Source organism: Coregonus clupeaformis, chromosome 26 (genome assembly GCF_020615455.1).
Source record: "Coregonus clupeaformis isolate EN_2021a chromosome 26, ASM2061545v1, whole genome shotgun sequence".
Lineage (NCBI taxonomy): Eukaryota > Metazoa > Chordata > Actinopteri > Salmoniformes > Salmonidae > Coregonus > Coregonus clupeaformis.
Genome location: NC_059217.1, coordinates 38,861,372 through 38,885,375, shown reverse-complemented (window position 1 = coordinate 38,885,375; position 24,004 = coordinate 38,861,372). Strand labels below are relative to the sequence as shown.

At 44.3% G+C, this 24,004-nt stretch overlaps 1 protein-coding gene across 6 annotated transcripts in view; it reads right to left on the bottom strand.

Annotated features, from left to right (window-relative positions):
* Window positions 1–24,004, bottom strand: part of cadps2 (Ca++-dependent secretion activator 2) — a 221,895-nt gene that overhangs the window by 146,695 nt on the left and 51,196 nt on the right. For all 6 annotated transcript variants that reach the window (XM_041849500.2, XM_041849501.2, XM_041849504.2 and 3 more), the window contains exon 3: window positions 6,674–7,006. In XM_041849500.2, coding sequence (XP_041705434.2) covers window positions 6,674–7,006 — 333 coding nt within the window. The remainder of the gene's footprint in view (window positions 1–6,673; window positions 7,007–24,004) is intronic.

The following is a 24,004-nucleotide window of genomic DNA, read 5'->3' as shown; positions in this document are numbered from 1 at the left end:
GTGACCAATAAAATTTGATTTGATTTGATTTGATTTGATTTGATTTGACATTGTTTTGGCACGATCCAGAGTTGGTTCAATGCACCAATAAATCAGCACAATTTACTTTCTTGCTTTGCTGGCATCTTGGAGCTAAAATTGGGACAATGTATACTGTGCTAATGACAATACAAAACAATTGTTACAGAGAGCAATGTACAATTCGGTGAACTTAGCAACAAGGCAGTTTTGGTAAAGTGCATTCTGGGCGCCATCTTTATGCACCTCCATTACAGCTGTAAATCATTTTCAATAAGATTCTACCAACTCTGCACAACTCTTAGGACAATTTACTGAGCTTGAGCATTTTTTACAAAAACAATGGATATACGTTGTCCTAAGAGTTAGTAGAATCATATTCAAAATGATTTACAGCTGTGTTAACTCTGGGGTGCGAAGAAATACGCAATCAAGACATCTTAATAAAAAATGCTAATACTTTTTCTTTCACTTAAAATGTGGAGCAGGTTGTGTAGATCAGTAGGAAAAAAAAACTAATTTAATCCATTTTTAGATGTAATCTTAAGGCAGGAAAATGTGACAACTGTGCAAGGGGTAGACTTTCACTTGGCACTGTAATAGGTCCAGACTGAGCGGTGACCATTTTCTCCCTGACAGCTTGATAGAAACACTTGCTTGAACACGACAGTTTCAGATTCATCATGTGAACATGTGGTTGTTATCAACCCATTGTTTCATGTGCACAACTGACCTCAGAAGGATTTAAAAAAACAAATGCACGCACACACGTACACACACAACTTCAGACACACACCTTTGTCAGCTTCATTTATTCTTGTTGCAGTGCTAACCTGACCTTTTCCTCTCACACAGCCATTCTAACCATTTCTATGACAACAAGTCATATGAAGCTACTAATCAAAGCCATTACAGACAGGTTTGACGTCGACACATCATTCCGAGAAAGGTCCCAAAGTCCCATCTTTAAATGTTATTCCATTAACACTTTGGCAGGGGATGCCAATCCTGCTTCTGACAGTACTTTCTGAACTCTGAACTCAAAAGGTGGACTAGAAGAAGAGGCAGACAGGCCGAGGGTTTTGATGGAAAAAGGCTTGGGAGATTACTCTGGGTTTGATTACATTGGCTGGCTGCATGTCTGTCTGGGCAGCTTCCTGGTGCCTGAGAGGCAGAGGGGGAGAGAGAGAGAGGCAGAGAGAAGATTAGAAGCAGAATGAAACAGGGAAAAGGAGTGAGAGAATAAGAAGGTGAGGAAGAAAGAGGGATAACTAAAAAGAGAGAAAGATGCAGACAGAAAACAAGACAAAATGAGGATAGAAGAAGGTATGAAGGTACCAGAAAGGAATGAGAAAGTTCAATATGAGAGCTGACTAGGGGCGGCTGTGTAGGAGAGCTGACTAGGGGCGGCTGTGTAGGAGAGCTGACTAGGGGCGGCTGTGTAGGAGAGCTGACTAGGGGCGGCTGTGTAGGAGAGCTGACTAGGGGCGGCTGTGTAGGAGAGCTGACTAGGGGCGGCTGTGTAGGAGAGCTGACTAGGGGCGGCTGTGTAGGAGAGCTGACTAGGGGCGGCTGTCTAGGAGAGCTGACTAGGGGCGGTTGTCTAGGCGAGCCAGTGCTGTGCGCGGCATGTGCTAATTTATTAGCCTTTCCTGCCGGCTCACCTGCTCACTCGCCTCCCCCTCACCTGCTCGCTCCGAGAACTAACGAGAGACGACAGAGATGGCCCTTACGGCCCAACGCCAGGATGTGATCATTAGAGATAGGGGGGAGAAATGTCATGCTATCTACTCTCTCTCACAAACGTCTGCCTGCTGTCGCTCTTCACCAGGGGGTTGCCACCCTCTCAGAGCAACTGCAGTCCTCCACCTGCACACCTGAGCAATCTCATCCCTCTGTTTCTACATCCTCCTCTCTTTATCCTTGTCTTTCTTTCACTCCACTGTTGTTTTCGCAGTCCCTCAATACATCTTTGGCTTATGTCTTATGTCTCTTTTAGCTTCTTTATTGAGATCCCTCTGTGGCTCTAGATCATTGCTGAGACATGGCAGAGGTACCTCAGAGATACTAAAGGTATTTCAGTCTTCATACAGCTTGTGCAAAACACTCCAAAAATAGACTTGCATATTAAACAAATGTCTCATGAATGTGTGAATAGAGGGAAGGAAAGAATATGAGAGAGGGAGAGAGAGAAAGGGAGAGTGAGCGAGAGAGAGAGAAAGGGGCAGAATTAAAGGCAGTCAAACAAATCAAACCTATAATAGAATGTACAAACATTCCCTCACACCCTTACCAAATCCCTAATCAGGTTATGGTCACCCAGACCAATCTCTGCCCATTGCAAACACATTAAAGGCCTCGCCTGGCCTCAGTTCAACACATTAATGCAGAGTTTCCAGATCAATAGCTGGGAGAGCCTAATCAATGGGTCTTTATGCAGAGCATGGATCCAGAGAGAGGCATCCAGAAATAGCTGTGATGGCTGTGCCCCCACCCCACACACCTCTCAAACCCTCCCTGCCAAGGGTTGAGTGTCATCATCATTCCCCTCCTTAGACACACACACAGTCGCATCTCCATGGCGATGTAAGCCTGTGGAACACCGGAAACGTGATGTGATGAATCATCATTCCTTTCTCCTTTCCTCTATCGCTCTTTTCTTTTCACACTCTCCATATCTTTCACATTGTCACTTTCTCTGTGTGTGTGTGTGTGTCTGTGTGTGTGTGTGTGTGTGTGTGTGTGTGTGTCTGTGTGTGTGTGTGTGTCTGTGTGTGTGTGTGTGTCTGTGTGTGTGTGTGTGTCTGTGTGTGTGTGTGTCTGTGTGTGTGTGTGTGTCTGTGTGTGTGTGTGTGTCTGTGTGTGTGTGTGTCTGTGTGTGTCTGTGTGTGTGTGTGTGTCTGTGTGTGTGTGTGTGTCTGTGTGTGTGTGTGTCTGTGTGTGTGTCTGTGTCTGTGTGTGTGTCTGTGTGTGTGTGTGTCTGTGTGTGTGTGTGTGTCTGTGTGTGTGTGTGTGTGTGTGTGTGTGTGTCTGTGTGTGTGTGTGTGTCTGTGTGTGTGTCTCTGTCTCCGTGTGTGTGTGTGTGTCTCTGTCTCCGTGTGTGTCTCTGTCTCCGTGTGTGTCTCTGTCTCCGTGTGTGTCTCTGTCTCCGTGTGTGTCTCTGTCTCCGTGTGTGTCTCTGTCTCCGTGTGTGTCTCTGTCTCCGTGTGTGTCTCTGTCTCCGTGTGTGTCTCTGTCTCCGTGTGTGTCTCTGTCTCCGTGTGTGTCTCTGTCTCCGTGTGTGTCTCTGTCTCCGTGTGTGTCTCTGTCTCCGTGTGTGTCTCTGTCTCCGTGTGTGTCTCTGTCTCCGTGTGTGTCTCTGTCTCCGTGTGTGTCTCTGTCTCCGTGTGTGTCTCTGTCTCCGTGTGTGTCTCTGTCTCCTGTGTGTCTCTGTCTCCGTGTGTGTCTCTGTCTCCGTGTGTGTCTCTGTCTCCGTGTGTGTCTCTGTCTCCGTGTGTGTCTCTGTCTCCGTGTGTGTCTCTGTCTCCGTGTGTGTCTCTGTCTCCGTGTGTGTCTCTGTCTCCGTGTGTGTCTCTGTCTCCGTGTGTGTCTCTGTCTCCGTGTGTGTCTCTGTCTCCGTGTGTGTCTCTGTCTCCGTGTGTGTCTCTGTCTCCGTGTGTGTCTCTGTCTCCGTGTGTGTCTCTGTCTCCGTGTGTGTCTCTGTCTCCGTGTGTGTCTCTGTCTCCGTGTGTGTCTCTGTCTCCGTGTGTGTCTCTGTCTCCGTGTGTGTCTCTGTCTCCGTGTGTGTCTCTGTCTCCGTGTGTGTCTCTGTCTCCGTGTGTGTCTCTGTCTCCGTGTGTGTCTCTGTCTCCGTGTGTGTCTCTGTCTCCGTGTGTGTCTCTGTCTCCGTGTGTGTCTCTGTCTCCGTGTGTGTCTCTGTCTCCGTGTGTGTCTCTGTCTCCGTGTGTGTCTCTGTCTCCGTGTGTGTCTCTGTCTCTGTGTGTGAAAATGTGGTGCCATTTTAATTTACCGGACATTTGAGAAATCTGCCGGACCCTACGCATTGGGAGCGTAACCTGATTACGGTGTCCACCCACAGTGCTCAGAATGACAGAAATCACATTTAGAATATGGTAATTCATATTAACAGAACATGCAAGTCGAAGATGGAATGGAGTGCAGTCCTTCTTACCGAATTCTGATGTGCACGTTGAACATGTTAGAATAACTGTCCACATGTACTTTTCCTCAGCCAACAAGACGAGTAGTAAACAGCAAAATCACTAGCATATGTCAACCTACTATCCCCCATAGTAGAAAAGTTTACCTATTCTATTGGTCAGCTTGTCGAGAAAGAAATAGCCTGTTCCAAACTGACTCTGGGACAGTTGTGGGACGATAGATCCCAAATTCATACAACCAGTAGGCCTAGGATACATACTATCATTTTTTAAAGCAATGAGTCTAAAACAACAGATCAGAACATTTAGCTTAACATGTTGATAAACTATTATTTCTTCACATTATAAGTGCAGCAATGCGTACAAGGCAGTAGGCTACGCGTTAATGTTTGTTCCATAATGCAATTAGTGGTAAAACACTTCTCAAAAGGGCACTGCACATGCGGTTTCATGTGACAGAAGAAAATATCCGTTAGAAATTTAGAAAGAGAGGAGATCTAATAGGCTACTTTGAAGCAAGGTAAGAAATGCCTCATAATATGTATTAAAATGTTCAGGTTTCAAACAACTAAGTACAGTGCTGTGAAAAAGTATTTGCCCCTCTTTCTAGTTCTCTCTACTTTTGCATAGTTTTGATACTGAATGTTATATATTTTCAAAATGCATAGCCTACTGCAACGTTTCCCAAACACTACACAGCTGATTCAAATTATCAAAGCTTGATGATGAGTTGATTATTTGAATTAGCTGTGTTGTGCTAGGGCAAAAACTAAAACGTGCACCCCTTGGGGTCCCGAGGACCAAGTTTGGGAAACCCTACTGCCTCCAGCTCATTGCAAAGTGGTCTGTGACACGCTGATGAAAGCCTGCCTTCCGTTGCCATTTGAGATGCTGTAGCAGCAGCTCTCGTGTTGTCCGACAGCTGTTCCGCTCAAAGGCTCTGTATCTGTATGCTGTACGTGTGTGATAAGATACATAATGAATATACTGTAGCCTACACATACGGCAATTTAATTCCACTAAATTATGCAAATTAGCCTATAGACCTATTAGCATGACCAGTTAAATGTATTTACATCGACTGGTATTTCCATCAATGAATAGGCTAAAAAGCATTATTTTGCAATGGGATTTTTTCTTATTCTCCCAGACAATTGGCTGGCAGCAATTTTGTTTATCAGCTTTTCCCAAAAAATATATAGGCCAAAAGCTGGCTATTACCAGCTAACGGAAACCCTGGTGCGTGCGTGCGTGCGTGTGTGTGTGTCTGTCAGTCAATCTCTCTGAAGAGGAATATTTTTAAACAGATACAATTTTGTGATATGTCAGCTTTAGATTTGTCTTTCCTGAAAGGGGATGTTTAACATCTCACTCGCTCACACACTCAGAGTACTGTCTTTTATACAGGCAAGGCCAAGGTGCACCACCACAGGGGTCAAGAGGGACAAGCCATTAGTCCATCAGCCATGAAATTGTGCTTAGGAAAAAAGTATACCCCAATACATTGTTCAAGGATCATCTCCTCACATCTACTAACCATTACTGGACAATACACAAAACTGATCCAAGACCTGCTCTAACAAGCACTCTGCGGTATCTGCTAGGTGACCAGCAAAAATGGCATTGGTGAATAGCATAAAAGGAACAATGGGCCAGAAGGTTGCTATGGAGATGAGCCAATTGTCTGGTGTCTGCAGGTCTCATTATTGTGGGAACACCATTAGCTTCTATAGGACATTAGGACTGACAAGAACAGGCCTTAATCAAATTTACGGGAGGAATCAGGTCTAATTGAGTTCTTCACACAGCACATTATCTTAATGGGTGGCAATGTAATAATGAACAACACATTAGCACACGATTATTTGCAATAATCCTGAGAACAAACTCTCTATTCATCAACTAGCTAGGAAGTGGGATTGAAGTCATTTAATGGTTCCTGAGCTTAGCCTCCCATTTTCAAGTCAAAAGAAGCTGTAACAATGGCATTTATTTCAAGATCCCCCTTCAGATGAATAAGCCTAAATGGTTTAGTTTACAAATGACAGTAACCACTGATCACACCAACATACGCTAACTAGTTACAGCCAGCGCTTACTACTAATTGGTGCCATGGAAGACCCCCTGGAAAAAGGTGAAGGGGAGGGAGGACACCCTTGCCTTAGTTGACAAGGCCATGGTGAGGGAGAGCACGCTGATTTAAAAAGTCTCTCATCAGCCAATGACCTTTAAGACACACATTCAAAGAGACCTGTGATTAGCTGGAGCCAACTAAGTTAAGGAAAGTGATCAAGGAAAGGACATTAGACTCCTTTCTGTTCCAATATCCCCACTAGTATACACATTGCATTGTGATTATACAATGTATCCTACCATGAATCGTTTTGTGGTTACCTAGGCAACACTAGAAATTGATAACAATTAAATGTTATGTAGAGGGCAAAAAAGTGTGTGTGCGCGTGTTTGTGTGTACGTGCATGTGGTCCAATTCTCACCTGACAGGCATTGTACAGCAGCTGGTGCTCAAACTTCTGGATGCCCAGAATCAGCTGGAACATCTCGTACAGCTGCTCCTTACTGAGAATCATCTCGGACACGGCACTGAGGTGCATCCTCTGGGGCTGGCGTCGCAGGTCCTCATCCCCCTTGTAGATGGCGTCGTACTTGGCGATCCAGGAGCTCAGCACTGTCTCTTTGCTCAGGCCGTCGATCTCAGGCAAGCTGCGCACCCGCCGCTCAATGTTCTTCTTGAAGACGTCACGGAAGTCGCAGGCCGAGCAGCCGCCGCTCTGCACCATCCTGGACACTCGCTCGCTCTTCAAGAAACCCTGCGCAGAAGGAAACCAGGGAGTGTAAGGATCCAGAAGTAAGCAAAACTAATGTAGCGCTGCTAAGTTAATGTATGCTAGTTAACCCTTTACACTGGTACCCGTATACAGGTTGAAAATGGCGGATTTGAGCACTGATAAATGCCTAAATTGGAACGCAGTGGCTGTACAGTAACATGCTATAAATGACGTCAGAGCTCAGGCTCTGCGCTTCACAGTGCTGTATGGGTTTTGACTGACAGCCATTCTGAACTTGAGCACCACGCGCGACAAGCAGTTGCCCCCATCCCTCCCGCTAATTGGGCAACTAAGTAGCAACTTTTTCTGCTTTTTTTATGTCTGAGTGAGGGAAATGCTGTAAATTAAGAGGACTTTTTTTGAAGTATTTTGAAAGATGAGACGTTGAGAATTATAATACCGCTTTGATGTCATACAATCAAGCTAAACACCAGTGAGTCCAAATGTGCACTTCATATTTCCATATAGTGTCAACGTTTATGATCACTATGTTTGATGTACAGTTACAAGATGACATGTTGTCATACCCTGGGTTGTTCTGAACAGAATGAGCCTATGTTAGTCCATTGTGAAGAAAATTTGCCGCGGCACATGCACCTGAATGCACTCATGATTCCTTTCTATGCGCACCAAAATTATGATCAGTTTCCCTGAATTGTATTGTGAAAGCCTAACACCGTAATATCATATTTATAACTTAGCTACTCATGTTGGCAATAGAACAGGCTTTCAAATGATGCCCACCTGACCCAGATTGCGATTTATTATGGACCGTGTTTGGATTCAATAAACAACAGTAATTGTGTGATGGCAGGGATGCAGGTTGGTGTTCCAAACAAAATAATTACAAGTGTGCTTAATCTAGTTCCTCAATGGCACCAATAGCAGAGCTAAAAAAAGCACTTTATAGTTGAATGCTCTTTTTTGAGTCATAAAAATGAATTGAAATTACTTAGGGACTGTGCACACTTTGGAGAGGTGTGTGGCCACTTGGGAGTCACCAGTTATAGTCCTCTCACTCGAACTCTTGTAATTTGTTAGTCTTCTTTTCTTTTCTTTTTTTTTTTTTTTTTTTAGCAGATGCTCTTATCCAGAGCGACTTACAGGAGCAATTAGGGTTAAGAGCCTTGCTCAAGGGCACGTCGACAGATTTTTCACCTAGTCGGCTCGGGGATTAGAACCAGCGACCTTTCGGTTACTGGCACTACGCTCTTAACCACTAAGCTACCTGCCGCCCACTCTTATGTTGCACTTACAGCACATTTTCCAGGAATATTCATATACTAATGTATCCAGAGTATTTTCAGATTTCGTTATCAACAAATGCGAAAAGTACACTAAATGTAAAATGCAAAAAATCAACAGTGTAATGTTTGGATCTTGTGTCAAGTGAACTGTTGTGGCCTCACCTTTGGTCTAACAATTTTCCCATAATCTCCAAACTGTTCCCTTTTAATTGCCACCATCTCCAAACTGTTCCCTTTCAATTGCTACCATGGTTATGCATACGTTTTTATATTGCTTCTGTAAGAAACATTTAAATTTAGCAATATCAATATATAGGCCAATTCCCATGAGTGTAAAGGGTTAATGCAGTTTGTTGCACTTTGTTATAGTCCCTGATAACCTTACCAATGACCATTACCCCAATGGGGTATGACCCCAGTATGATCTCCACTGTTCCCTGGACGCTGAAGACGTCGATTAAGGCAGCCCCTCCGCACCTCACTGATTCAGAGGGGTTTGGTTAAATGTGGAAGACACATTTCAGTTGAATGCATTCAGTCGTACAACTGACGAGGTATCCCCCTTTCCCTTTCTGTGTTGCATTTCTGAGAAAGTATTTTCTTGCATCCCACTGTGTACAGTAGATACAAACATGAACATAATAAAAGGTTGATATAAAATACAAAAATAACTTAATATGGGACACAACATTGATTTATGTTACCCTTTTTGCACTAACTTTTTTGACTCATCACATACGCTGCTGCTACTGTTTACCATCTTTACTTTATTCGTTGTTACACAGTGCATTCAGACCCCTTGATTTTTTCCATATATTCTTAAGTTACAGTCCTATTCTAAAATGGATTTTTTTAAATATTCCTCATCAATACCCCATAATGACAAAGCGAAAACTGGTGTTTAAAAAGTTTTGCAAATTAATTCAAATAAAAAACAGATACCATATTTACATAAGTATTCAGACCCTTTGCAATGAGACTTGAAATTGAGCTCTGGTGCATCCTGTTTCCATTGATCATCCTTGAGATGTTTCTACAACTTGATTGGAGTCCACCTGTGGCAAATTCAATTGATTGGACATGATTTGGAAAGGCACACACCTGTCTATATAAGATCCCACAGCTGACAGTGCATGTCAGAGCAAAAACCAAGCCATGAGGTCGAAGGAATTGTCTGTAGACCTCAGAGACAGGATTGCGTTGAAGCACAGATCTGGGGAAGGATGCCAACAAATTTCTGCATCATTGAAAGTCCCCAAGAATACAGTGGCCTCCATCATTCTTAAATGGAGGAAGTTTGGAACCACCAAGACTCTTCCTAGAGCTGGCCTCCCAGCCAAACTGAGCAATCGGGGGAGAAGGGCCTTGGTCAGGGAGGTGACCAAGAACCTGATGGTCACTGATAGAGCTCCAGAGTTCCTCTGTGGAGATGGGAGAACCTTCCAGAAGAACAACCCTCTCTGCAGCACTCCACCAATCAGGCCTTTATGGTAGAATGGCCAGACGGAAGCCACTCCTCAGTAAAAGGCACATGACAGCCCGCTTGGAGTATGCCAAAAGGCACCTAAAGGACTCTCAGACCATGAGAAACAAGATTCTCTGGTCTGATGAAACCAAGATTGAACTCTTTGGCCTGAATGCCAAGCGTCATGTCAGGAGGAAACCTGGCACCATCCCTACGATGAAGCATGGTGGTGGCAGCATCATGCTGTGGGGATGATTTTCATCGGCAGGGACTGGGAGACTAGTCAGGATCGAGGGAAAGATGAACGGAGCAAAGTACAGAGAGATCCTTGATGAAAACATGATCCAGAGCGCTCAGGAACTCAGACTTGGCCGAAGGTTCACCTTCCAACAGGACAATGACCCTAAGCACACAGCCAAGACAATGCAGGAGTGGCTTCGGGACAAGTTTCTGAATGTCCTTGAGTGGCCCAGCCAGAGCCCGATCGAACATCTTTGGAGAGACCTGAAAATAGCTGTGCAGCGACGCTCCCCATCCAACCTGACAGAGCTTGAGAGGATCTGCAGAGATTAAATGGGAGAAACTCCCCAAATACAGGTGTGCCAAGATTGTAGCGTCATACCCAAGAAGACTTGAGGATGTAATCGTTGCCAAAGGTGCTTCAACAAAGTACTGAGTAAAGGGTCTGAATACTTATGTAAATGTAATATATTTCAGTTGTTTATGTTTAAAACGTGTTTTTGCTTTGTCATTATGGGGTATTGTGTGTAGATTGATGAGGGAAAAAAACAATTTCATCAATTTTAGAATAAGGCTATAACGTAACAAAATGTGGGAAAAGTCAAGGGTCTGAATACTTTCAGAATGCACTGTATGCACATATCTACCTCAATGTAGTTCAGAGGCTGGAGAGATACACTGACTGACTAACAGACAGACAGACAGACAGACAGAGAGAGGAGCTGGTATTGACAACGCGTATTACCAACTTTGTTTGATTCCGTTTCAGAGGGAGGGCTACGGCATCTCTTTGTTTAATTCCGTTTCGGAGGGACGGCTACGGCATCTCTTTGTTTAATTCCGTTTCGGATGGACGGCTACGGCATCTCTTTGTTTGATTCCGTTTCGGAGGGACGGCTACGGCATCTCAGTGAACAGAGAGCTCCCAGTGTGGAAACAGCAGATGAAACGCGGCTCCTCGTGGGGAGTAATGGGGCAGAACAAAAGCAGTTTGCGTTGGGAAAACACAAACCAACAAAACAAATGTGTTTGTGTCGAGAGAGAAGCCATTTCCTGACATTGAAGCACATGGGGTGGGGACAAGTTCCTCTGAATTGCAGTTAGGAAGACAGAGCCAGGCTTCAGGAAGATAAATGGAAATGGGCCCGAGTTGACTGGTGAAAGAGGGGTGGCATATGAAGGTGCCACTGGCATGGACTGCTGAAAGTGGGTAATCTGGCTAACAACAGCCAAGGCATGTTCCTTTATTTGAACCGCAGTTAGGAGAAAGAAACAGCAGTCGACCACATGAAGAGGGATGGCAAACTGCCAAACAGTAGAAACTAATTTTGCTAGACAAAGAGGGAGGAGGTAGGCTAACTGATGCGAGTGTCACTAGCAGATACATTTGCTAGTGACTGCTTGCTTTAAATTCAAGCTTATTTTGTGAGCCAGGTGCGATGCAGCGCTAGGCAACACTGGTGCAATGAGGTGAGTTTGGCTAATTGTTCAGTGATTCAACGACGGCCTGTGGGGGGACTTATGTCAACATACACTAAGTATACAAAATATTAAGAATGCCTGCTCTTTCCATGACAGACTGACCAGGTGAATGCTATGATCCCTTATTGGGCTCCCGAGTGGCGCAGCGGTCTAAGGCACTGCATCTCAGTGCTTGAGGCGTCACTACAGACCGGTTTGATTCCAGGCTGTATCACAACCGGCCGTGATTGGGAGTCCCATAGGGCGGCGCACAATTGGCCCAGCGTCATCCGGGTTTGGCCGGTGTAGGCCATCATTGTAAATAAGAATATGTTCTTAACTGCCTTGCCTAGTTAAATAAAGGTAAAATAAAAAAATTTAATTGATGTCACTTGTTAAATCCACTTCAAATCAGTGTAGATGAAGGGGAGGAGACAGGTTAAAGAAGGATTGTTTAGTCTTGAAACAATTGAGACATGGATTGTGTATGTGTGCCATTCAGAGGGTGAATGGAGTATGGTAGTAGGTGCCAGGCGCACCGGTTTGTGTCAAGAACTGCAACACTGCTGGGTTTTTCACACTCAACAGTTTCCCGTGTGTATCAAGAATGGTCCACCACCCAAAGGACATCCAGCCAACATGACACAACTGTGGGAAGTATTGGAGTCAATATGGGCCAGCATCCTTGTGGAATGCTTTTGACACCTTGTAGAGTCCATGGCCTGACAAATTGCGGCTGTTCTGAGGGCAAAAAAGGGGGTGCAACTCAATTTTAGGAAGGTGTTCCTAATATTTGGTATACTCAGTGTACATTGTGTCAAGCCTCAATTCCAAGGGGTGTCAAACCGAGTGTCTAAAGGTTTTCAAACCTCCCTTGTACTTGATTGATTAGTTGGAACTCCACTCACCTGGTTGTCTAGGTCTTAAATTGGACACAAATTCAAAGGATATAATAAAAACCAGCAGACACACGGCCGTCCAGGAAATACGTTTCAGACTCCTGCATCTTCTCCACCAGAAAACCAGTTTAAAACCAGAAAACTGTGATGCTATGTGCCTAGAGCTGGGCGACATGGACAAAAGATGTCCTGAATTGATGCGGTGACGATAAATAGAACGATAGATTAATCTGCACCACAGTTTTTTTTAAATATCCATTAAACTACTTCTAATAGTTTGATGGTTGTAGTCATCAATTGTCCCATTAACAATCACCCATATTAGCAAACTTATTTCATTTCAAACTTCACATTTCTCTAATATATGCTACTTGTAGTAATGAACGATATCAGCAAAATGCCTGCGATAAGTAAATCGGTATTGTCGGTGTCGATCACTTCCGGTTTATCGTCCCAGCTCTACATGTGCCATATTTTGCCCGCTGGGATGAAGATGCCAATAATAGTCAACCATTATATTATGCTGAATACATAAATGGAAGCTGAAACTAAACTACTCCATGGTTCAGTGACTTAAGAAGCAGCTTACTGATAGACACTCGTTATCTTGATGGGTGTTCGAGATAATAGTCTTGTTCACCTAGGATACGAAGATAATATGTGTGTTGCTAACATCAATGAAGCAGACCCCTTTCTTCCTCATTAACGCGGCCCAACCCCAAGTCAGCATGCTCCTTTATCACAGCGGCAGGCTGAGCACCCAGGAAACAGCTGGTTTTAGGGCAGGGGGCATCCCAAAAGGTCACCCCTGTTTATGGTCATGGTCCCTGAACAGACTCACCCAGCAGGGCCTTGTCAAGCCCACTATCCCTCCCTCCCGGCCCCACCCGTGGATCCCTGGTCGATGAGACTAACCGCTAACCCAAGCTCCACATTCAAACCACTTATCTCCGCATCTGGGAGGGAAGCATCCATAAGCATCTCTAAGAGAGATCAATCCAGGAGAGTTGGAGGAATTCCAGGAGAGGGAGTTGGGATGTTTTTTTACACACATTGAAATGGACCTAAATGAGATCACATTAACTGGATATACACTGAGTGTACAAAACATCAGGAACACCTTACTAATATTGAGTTGCAACCCCTTTTGCCCTCAGAAAAGCCTCAATTCGTCGGGGAATGGACTCTACAAGGTGTCGAAAGCATTATACAGGGATGCTGGCCCATGTTGACTCCAATGCTTCCCACAGTTGTGTCAAGTTGGCTGGATGTCCTTTGGGTGGTGGACCATTCTTGATACACACGGGAAACTGTTGTATGTGAAAGACTCAGCAGCGCTGCAGTTCTTCACACACTCAAACTGGTGCGCCTGGCATCTACTACCATAACCTGTTCAAAAAAGGCACTTAAATCATTTATCTTGCCCATTCACCTTCTGAATGGCACACACACGCAACCCATGTCTCAATTGTCTCAAGGCTTAAAAATCCTTATTTAACCTGTTTCCTCCCCTTCATCTACAGTCCACTGATTGAAGTGGATTTAACAGGTGACATCAATAAGGGATCATAGCTTTCACCTGGATTCACCTGGTCAGTCTATGTCATGGAACGACAAGCTCAACCCGAAAACCAAATTACTTCACCTTCACCTCTACGCAGTGCATCATTTTTTCCCACTACTTTCCTGCTGTTGCGATAGGAAGAGCAAATTGAGCACACTGCAAATACTACAACATGACCACTTTGGAATCGAGGTGATGCTCATTTTCAACACTCGCCATGCTCCCTTGAAACATGAAAAGGTAGGCTAGTCTGTGCTCTAGCCCTCGTGACTCATCTGTCATACCTTACAAGCTCCTGTACATATGTTTGAGTCCACGTCATGACCCCCTTTGTTGCTAAATTTAATTAAATGCCTTCGTCTTGGTAATTGTGGTCGCCACTGAGGGTTTCCCAGGGCTTTATGGCTAATGCCTCCATTTTGTGCGGTGGCACAAATGTCACCCATTATTACTAATGAATTGGCCACCAAGGGATTTCCTCTCTCCCTGTTGCTCTACTTAATTGGAGGTTTAAAATCTCATTCAATTATTTATAACCAACAGTGCGCAGAGTTCCTCAGTTAAGAGATTAATAAGATATGCTTTGTTTGCAGCCTTTGGTTGTATAATTATAGCTAATATCTGCATAAATTAATCTACTGAGGATGGAAGCAGATCTGACAGCCTGACTGGAAAAATAACACTTGACGCAGAGAAAGATGGCTGGCAGGTTTGGAGCTCATGGGTTTTAACTACAAACTCCTCAATTTGTCAGAAGAGACCATTTCTCTCACTCTACAGTATGTTTGTAGAGTTACTTGAATAAGTGAGTAATGAAATGTTTAGAATTTCAATGTGAAAAGAGTGATGCGTGCGGGGAGAGGAGAGTGAGGAAGCATCTGACGGGTTGTTTACTGAATCAGACGAGATGTGTATCCTTCGAGAAATCAGTGTTTCGTCCTTCAAAATAACATTAACAACTTCAGACGGTTCAGAAATCCCCCCTTGGAAAGTAAAGGAGCAACATCTGCACACTTCACAGTATACACTATACTACACTTCACAGTATAATGTCAAAACAGATTGTTGAGCCCATGGGTCGTTATTCAAAACCACCACACTTTCATTCTGCGATCCCAAAGATTTTCATATCCGTTTTTTCTGAGAGATGCTATGGATAGATGCTTCCACAGTGTGGCTCTAACATGGTCCCTCATGCATAAAACATAGCTAATATTGAAGCTATAGCCTGTTGCAATATTAAAACATTTCTCTGTTGCTTCCCAGCCCCCCGTCTTAACCGATCCTCTTTGTCTTTCAGAGTGAGTGGCCACAATACAATTCCAACAGAAATGCATTTCATTTGAGCATATAGGCTTCAGGAGGAAGTCCAAAGACAAGAACCCCCAATAGACTGGCACACACACACAGAACAACTAACACACAGGCCTTAGAAACAAAGCAAGATGGTACCATTTCATTTGGCGAGCACTGAAACGTGACGGTGCAGATTTCCCAGTCTGAAACAGAAGAATGATATGACAATCTGGGATCAGGCAGCAAACACTGCAACTTTCACGCTCTGACTTTCCTTTTCAAGTATTAAAAACAGGAGGCGGACAGAGTTCCCTTCTCCTGGCGCTCTGAAAGATAGTGGACTCCTGCTGTGCGATGGTCACCTCTACTTTACAGTATAACACTCAGTGTGAGAGAGACATAGAAATAGAGAGAGAAAGAGAGAGAGAAACAAGGAGAGTGAGAGAAAGAAAGTGAGAGAGGGATAGAGAAAAGGAGAGCAAGTGAGACACAGTTGAAGTCGGAAGTCTACATACACTTAGGTTGGAGTCATTAAAACTTGTTATTCAACCACTCCACAAATTTCTTGTTAACAAACTATAGTTTTGGCAAGTCGGTTAGGACATCTACTTTGTGCATGACACAAGTAACTTTTCCAACAATTGTTTACAGACAGATTATTTCACTTATAATTCAGTGTATCACAATTCCAGTGGGTCAGAAATGTACATACACTAAGTTGACTGGGCCTTTTAACAGCTTGGAAAATTCCAGAAAATGATGTCATGGCTTTAGAAGCTTCTGATAGGCTAATTGAGATCATTTGAGTCAATTGGAGGTGTACCTGTGGATGTATTTCAAGGCCTACCTTCAAACTCAGTGCCTCTTTGCTTGACATCATTTAGCAGACACTCTTATCCAGAGCGACTTACAGGTTGGTGCATTCACCTTATAGCCAGTGGGATAACCACTTTACAATGTTTTTTTTTTTTTTGGGGGTAGAAGGATTACTTTATCCTATCCCAGGTATTCCTTAAAGAGGTGGGGTTTCAAATGTCTCCGGAAGGTGGTGAGTTCCTCCGCTGTCCTGGCGTCGTGAGGGAGCTTGTTCCACCATTGGGGTGCCAGAGCAGCGAACAGTTTTGACTGGGCTGAGCGGGAACTGTGCTTCCGCAGAGGTAGGGGAGCCAGCAGGCCAGAGGTGGATGAACGCAATGCCCTCGTTTGGGTGTAGGGACTGATCAGAGCCTGAAGGCATGGAGGTGCCGTTCCCCTCAAGGACCTTGTGAAGATGCTGGAGGAAACAGGTACAAAGTATCTATATCCACATTAAAACGAGTCCTATATCGACATAACCTGAAAGGCCGCTCAGCAAGGAAGAAGCCACTGATCCAAAACCGCCATAAAAAAGCCAGACTATGGTTTGCAACTGCACATGGGGACAAAGATCGTACTTTTTGGAGAAATGTCCTCTGGTCTGATGAAACAAAAATAGAACTGTTTGGCCATAATGACCATCGTTATGTTTGGAGGAAAAAGGGGGTTGCTTGCAAGCCGAAGAACACCATCCCAACCGTGAAGCACGGGGGTGGCAGCATCATGCTGTGGGGGTGCTTTGCTGCAGGAGGGGCTGGTGCACTTCACAAAATAATACACACACACACACACACACACACACACACACACACACACACATACATACATACATGACTCAGTTACACCAGCTCTGTCAGGAGGAATGGGCCAAAATTCACCCAACTTATCGTGGGAAGCTTGTGGAAGGCTACCCGAAACGTTTGACCCAAGTTAAACAATTTAAAGGCAATGCTACCAAATACTAATTGAGTGTATGTAAACTTCTGACCCACTGGGAATGTGATGAAAGAAATAAAGGATGAAATAAATCATTCTCTCTACTATTATTCTGACATTTCACATTCTTAAAATAAAGTGGTGATCCTAACTGATCTAAAACAGGGAATTTTTACTTGGATTAAATATCAGGAATTGTGAAAAACTGAGTTTAAATGTATTTGGCTAAGGTGTATGTAAACTTCCGACTTCAACTGTATAAACAAAAGACAAAAAGGGAGAGTGGGAGAAAGGAAGAGAGACCTACGGGAAAGTAAAGGAGAGTCAGAGAAAGGGGGGAGAGGGAAAAAACTATCTAATAGAGGGCCCCCCAGAGAGACTAGATTTGAACAAATATGTTTTTACTTACTCTCTCAGACTTCAAAGCCAGTGCCCTGAGCTGTGCTGTTTTACCGGGCAGACAAACAGTAATCCCATTGTGAACCTCTGGCCAGTAAACAGGCCATGAATAGGAGGGAAAGAGTGGGAAAGAGGGAAATAGAGGCAGAGAGATGACTACCCATGGCCTGCATTGGGTCTGGGAGATAAGTTTGCAAGCCCTGCCGGCCAAACTATTCAAAATAACATCATCAAAAGGAAACATCATGATGATGAAGACATGTTGAATACACAGTGCATTCGGAAAGTATTCAGACCCCTTGACTTTTTCCATATTTTGTTACATTACAGCCTTATTCTAAAATGAATAAAAAAAATACAAAATTACTCATCAATCCACACACAATACCCCATAATGACAAAGCAAAAACACGTTTTTTTGTGTGCAAATGTATAAAAAATATAAAACTGAAATATTACATTTCCATAAGTATTCAGACCCTTTACTCAGACTTTGTTGAAGTGCCTTTGGCAGCGATCACAGCCTCGAGTCTTCTTGGGTCTGACGCTACAAGCGTGGAACACTTCTATTTGGGGAGATTCTCCCATTCTTCTCTGCAGATCCTCTCAAGCTCTGTCAGGTTGGATGGGGAGTGTCGCTGCACAGCTATTTTCAGGTCTCTCCAGAGATGTCCGATCAGGTTCAAGTCCGGGCTCTGGCTGGGCCACTCAAGGACATTCAGAGACTTGTCCCAAAGCCACTCCTGCGTTGTCTTGGCTGTGTGCTTACGGTCGTTGTCCTGTTGGAAGGTGAACCTTCGCCCCAGTCTGAGGACCTAAGCGAGCTGGAGCAGGTTTTCATCAAGGATCTCTCTGTACTTTGCTCCGTTCCTCTTTCCCTCGATCCTGACTAGTCTCCCAGTCCCTGCCACTAAAAAACATCCCCACAGCATGATGCTGCCACCACCATTCTTCACCGTAGGGATGGTGCCAGGTTTCCTCCAGACGTGACACTTGGCATTCAGGCCAAAGAGTTCAATCTTGATTTCATCAGACCAGAGAATCTTGTTTGTCATGGTCTGAGAGTCCTTTAGGTGCCTTTTGGCAAACTCCATGCGGGCTGTTATGTGCCTTTTACTGAGGAGTGGCTTCTGGAAGGAATTCCCATCTCCATAGACAAACTCTGTCAGAGTGACCATCGGGTTCTTGGTCACCTCCCTGACCAAGGCCCTTGTCCCCCGATTGCTCAGTTTGGCCAGGCGGCCAGCTCTAGGAAGAGTCTTGGTGGTTCCAAACTTCTTTCATTTAAGAAGGATGGAGGCCACTGTGTTCTTGGGGACCTTCAATGCTGCAGAAATTATTTGGTAACCTTCCCCAGATCTGTGCCTCGACACAATACCGTCTCGGAGCTCTACAGATAATTCCTTCGACCTTGCACTGTCAACTGTGGGACCTTATATAGACAGGTGTGTGCCTTTCCAAATCATGTCCAATCAATTGAATTTACCACAGGTGGACTCCAATCAAGTTGTAGAAACATCTCAAGGATGATCAATGGAAACAGGATGCACCTGAGCTCAATTTCGAGTCTCATATCAAATGGTCTGAATACTTATGTAAAAAGGTATATATTTTTTTGTATACATTTGAAAAAATGTCTAAACACCTGTTTTCGCTTTGTCATTATGGGGTATTGTGTGTAGATTGATGAGGATAAAAAATATATATACATTTTAGAATAAGGCTGTAACGTAACAAAATGTGGAAAAAGCGAAGGGGTCTGAATACTTTCCGAATGCACTGAATAGGGAAATGCCAGGGACTTCATAAATAGATATTATCAGGATACTTAGGTGCTGAAACGATATGTATTGCGATTCTCACGATTCTATTAGCCTCGTATGAACCATCCTGATCTCACGATGGTTCGTACGAGGCTATGATTCTATACGTATTAAGATTCAATACTATGATTTTATTGCGATTCGATGTTCCAAACATATTGCCTACCAAATGTCTGCTGCAGAGGCACATCTAGCCACTGGGATTTTTGCCCATTCTTCAAGGCAAAACTGCTCCAGCTCCTTCAAGTTGGATGGGTTCCGTTCGTGTACAGCAATCTTTAAGTCATACCACAGATTCTCAATTGGATTGAGGTCTGGGCTTTGACTAGGCCATTCCAAGACATTTAAATGTTTCCCGTTAAACCACTCGAGTGTTGCTTTAGTAGTATGCTTAGGGTCATTGTCCTGCTGGAAGGTGAACCTCCGTCCCAGTCTCAAATCTCTGGAAGACTGAAACAGGTTTCCCTCAAGAATTTCCCTGTATTTAGCACCATCCATCATTCCTTCAATTCTGACCAGTTTCCCAGTCCCTGTCGATGAAAATCGACAGGGACTGCACAGCATGATGCTGCCACCACCATGCTTCACTGTGGGGATGGTGTTCTAGGGGTGATGAGAGGTGTTGGGTTTGCGCCAGACATAGCGTTTTCCTTGATGGCCAAAAAGCTTTTAGTCTAATCTGACCAGAGTACCTCCATCTATATGTTTGGGGAGCCTTCCACATGCCTTTTGGCAAACACCAAACGTGTTTGCTTATTTCTTTCTTTAAGCAATGGCCACTCTCTCGTAAAGCCCAGCTCTGTGGAGTGTACGGCTTAAAGTGGTCCTATGGACAGATACTCCAATCTCCGCTGTGGCGCTTTGCAGCTCCTTCAGGGTTATCTTTGGTCTCTTTGTTGCCTCTCTGATTAATGCCCTCCTTGCCTGGTCCGTGAGTTTTGGTGGGCGGCCCTCTCTTGGCAGGTTTGTTGTGGTGCCATATTCTTTCCATTTTTTAATAACGGATTTAACGGTGCTCCGTGGAATGTTCAAAGTTTCAGATATGTTTTTACAACCCAACCCTGATCTGTACTTCTCCACAACTTTGTCCCTGACCTGTTTGGAGAGCTCCTTGGTCTTCATGGTGCCGCTTGCTTGGTGGTGCCCCTTGCTTAGTGGTGTTGCAGACTCTGGGGCCTTTCAGAACAGGTGTATATATACACTGAGATCATGTGACAGATCATGTGACACTTACATTGCACACAGGTGGACTTTATTTAACTAATTATGTGCCTTCTGAAGGTAATTGGTTTCACCAGATCTTATTTGTTGTGGTCCTCTGTAGCTCAATTGGTAGAGCATGGCACTTGTAACGCCAGGGTAGTGGGTTCGATCCCTGGGACCACCCATACATAAAAATGTATGCACACATGACTGTAAGTCGCTTTGGATAAAAGCGTCTGCTAAATGGCATATTATTATTATTATTATTATATTATTATTTAGGGGCTTCATAGCAAAGGGGGTGAATACATATGCACGTACCACTTTTCAATTATTTATCTTTTAGAATTTTTTGAAACAAGTTATTTCATTTCACTTCACCAATTTGGACTATATTGTGTATGTCCATTACATGCAATCCAAATAAAAATCAATTTAAATTACAGGTTGTAATGTAACAAAATAGTTAAAACGCCAAGGGGATGAATACTTTTGCAAGGCACTGTAGTAGTGCTGAGGCGAGTTCAACAATGGTTCTGTTTTCAGTGAACATGTTGCCAAAGTAACAATTTTATGTTACGGTGAAACATCAAACAGCTACTTTTTGTAAGGATTACTGTGGCTTTTTAGTCGACAATATTCAAACTGAAAACGACTTAGCTATTCCTACTAAATATATTAGAACGTCTACATGGCCACCTGATTATTTTTGCAGCCGTTTAGACCCGAAACAGACACTTACGTTCGCCGCACACTATCGTCTCAGACTGCTAGCTAACGTTTGCGAACGGTCACGGCTAACAAAACAAATGGAATATGTTAGCTAACGTTAGCGAACGTTTGCAAACTATTTCCCTTGTTGAACGGCACCTCTGTTTTCCAGTTCCCATCTGCATCATTCAGAGACAGAAGCACAGGGTTCCAGTGTGAGGATTCCTTCAAGAACACACAAGGCCAGACGAGCCAGAGTCCATCAGCATTCCGATCACACACAGAGAGGAGGAGGAGAGAAAGGGGGAGATGTATTGACAGAATCTTCCGCTATGAATCTGTTACAAATCGCTCATTATTGATCGATTTCATGTGCTCTGTTGTCTGTGATCTGCGAAGCCTCCAAGAGTAAGCTGCTTGAACATACACTGAAGAAAAATATAAACGCAACATGCAACAATTTCAAAGATTTTACTGAGTTACAGTTCATATAAGGAAATCAGTCAATTAAAATAAATAAATTAGGCCCTAATCTATGGATTTCACATCACTGGGAATACAGACATGCATCTGTTGGTCACAGATGCCTTAAAAAAGGCGTGGATCAGAAAACCAATCAATATCTGGTGTGATATGTGCAGCGCGACACATTTCCTTCACATAGAGTTGCTCAGGCTGTTGATTGTGGCCTGTGGAATGTTGGCCCAATCCTCTTCAATGGCTGTGCAAAGTTGCTGGATTTTGGCGGGAACTGGAACACGCTGTCATACACGTCGATCCAGAGCATAACAAACGTACTCAATGGGTGACATGTTTGGTGAGTATGCAGGTCATGGAAGCTTCCAGGAATTGTGTACAGATCCTTGCGACATGGGGCCGTGCATTACCATGCTGAAACATGAGGTGATGGCAGCGAATGAATAGCATGACAATGGGCCTCAGGATCTCGTCACGGTATCTCTGTGCATTCAAATTGCCATCAATAAAATGCAATTGTATTCGTTTTCCGTAGCTTATGCCTTCCCATACCATAACCCCACCACCACAAGGCACTCTGTTCTCTGCCCAGTACAGATGATACTGGGATTTATTCACTTCTCCAGTGTGCCAGTGGCCATCGAAGGTGAGCATTTGCCCACTGAAGTCGGTGAAAACGACGAGCACGCAGATGAGCTTCACTGAGATTGTGCAGAAATTCTTCGGTTGTGCAAACCCACAGTTTCATCAGCTCTCTGGGTGGCTGGTGAAGAAGCAGGGTGTGGAGGTCCTGGGCTGGCGTCGTTACACGTGGTCTGCAGTTGTGAGGCCGGTTGGACATACCGCCAAATTCTCTGAAACAACGTTGGATGCGGCTTATGGCAGAGAAAATAATATTAAATTCTCTGCCACCAGCTCTGGTGGACATTCCTGCAGTCAGCATGCCAATTGCACGCTCCCTCAAAACTTGAGACATCTGTGGCATTGTGTTGTGTGACAAAACTGCACATTTTTGAGTGGCCTTTAATTGTCCCCAGCACAAGGTGCACCTGTGTAATGATCATGCTGTTTAGTCAGCTTCTTGATATGCCACACCTGTCAGCTGGATGGATATCTTGGCAAATGAGAAATGCTCACTAACAGGGATGTAAACAAATGTACAGCCTTATTCTAAAATGGAGTAAATGTTTTTTTCCCGTCACCAATCTACACACAATACCCCATATCGACAAAGCAAAAAATTAATGATCACATTTACATAAGTATTCAGACCCTTTACTCAGTACTTTGTTGAAGCAACTTTGGCAGCGATTACAGCCTCAAGTCTTCTTGGGTATGACGCTAAAAGCTTGGCACACCTGTATTTGGGGAGTTTCTCCCATTCTTCTCTGCAGATCCTCTCAAGCTCTGTCAGGTTGGATGGGGAGTACACGGCACAGCTATTTTCAGGTCATCGATGATCGATCAGGTTCAAGTCCGGGCTCTGACTGGGCCACTCAAGGACATTGAGACTTGTCATGAAGCCACTCCTGCGTTGTCTTGGCTGTGTGCTTAGGGTCGTTGTCCTGTTGGAAGGTGAACCTTCACCCAAGGCTGAGGTCCTGAGCGCTCTGGAGCAGGTTTTCATCAAGGATCTCTCCGTACTTTGCTCCGTTCATCTTTCCCTCGACTAGTCTCCCAGTCCCTGCCGCTGAAAAACATCCCCACAGCATGATGCTGCCACCACCATGCTTCACCATAGGGATGGTGCCAGGTTTCCTCCTGATGTGACGCTTGGCATTCAGGCCAAAGAGTTCAACCTTGGTTTTATTGGACCAGAGAATCTTGTTTATCATGGTCTAAGAGTCCTTTAGGTGCCTTTTTGCAAACTCCAAATCGGGCTATTATGTGCCTTTTACTGAGGAGTGGCTTCCGTCTGGCCTCTCTACCATAAAGGCCTGATTGGTGGAGTGCTGCAGAGATGGTTGTCCTTCTGGAAGGTTCTCCCATCTCCACAGAGAAACTCTGGTCACCTCCCTGAGCAAAGCCCTTCTCCTCCGATTGCTCAGTTGGGCCGGGCGGCCAGCTCTAGGAAGAGTCTTGGTGATTCCAAATTTCTTCCATTTAAGAATGATGGAGGCCACTGTGTTCTTGGGGACCTTCAATGCTGCAGAAATTTTTTGGTACCCTTCGCCAGATCTGTGCCTTGACACAATCCTGTCTCAGAGCTCTACGGACAATTCCTTCGACCTCATGGCTTGGTTTTTGCTCTGACATGCACTGTCAACTGTGGGACCTTATATAGACAGGTGTGTGCCTTTTCAAATCATGTCCAATCAATTGAATTTACCACAGGTTGACTCCAATCAAGTTGTAGAAACATTAAGGATGATCAATGGAAACAGGATGCACCTGAACTCAATTT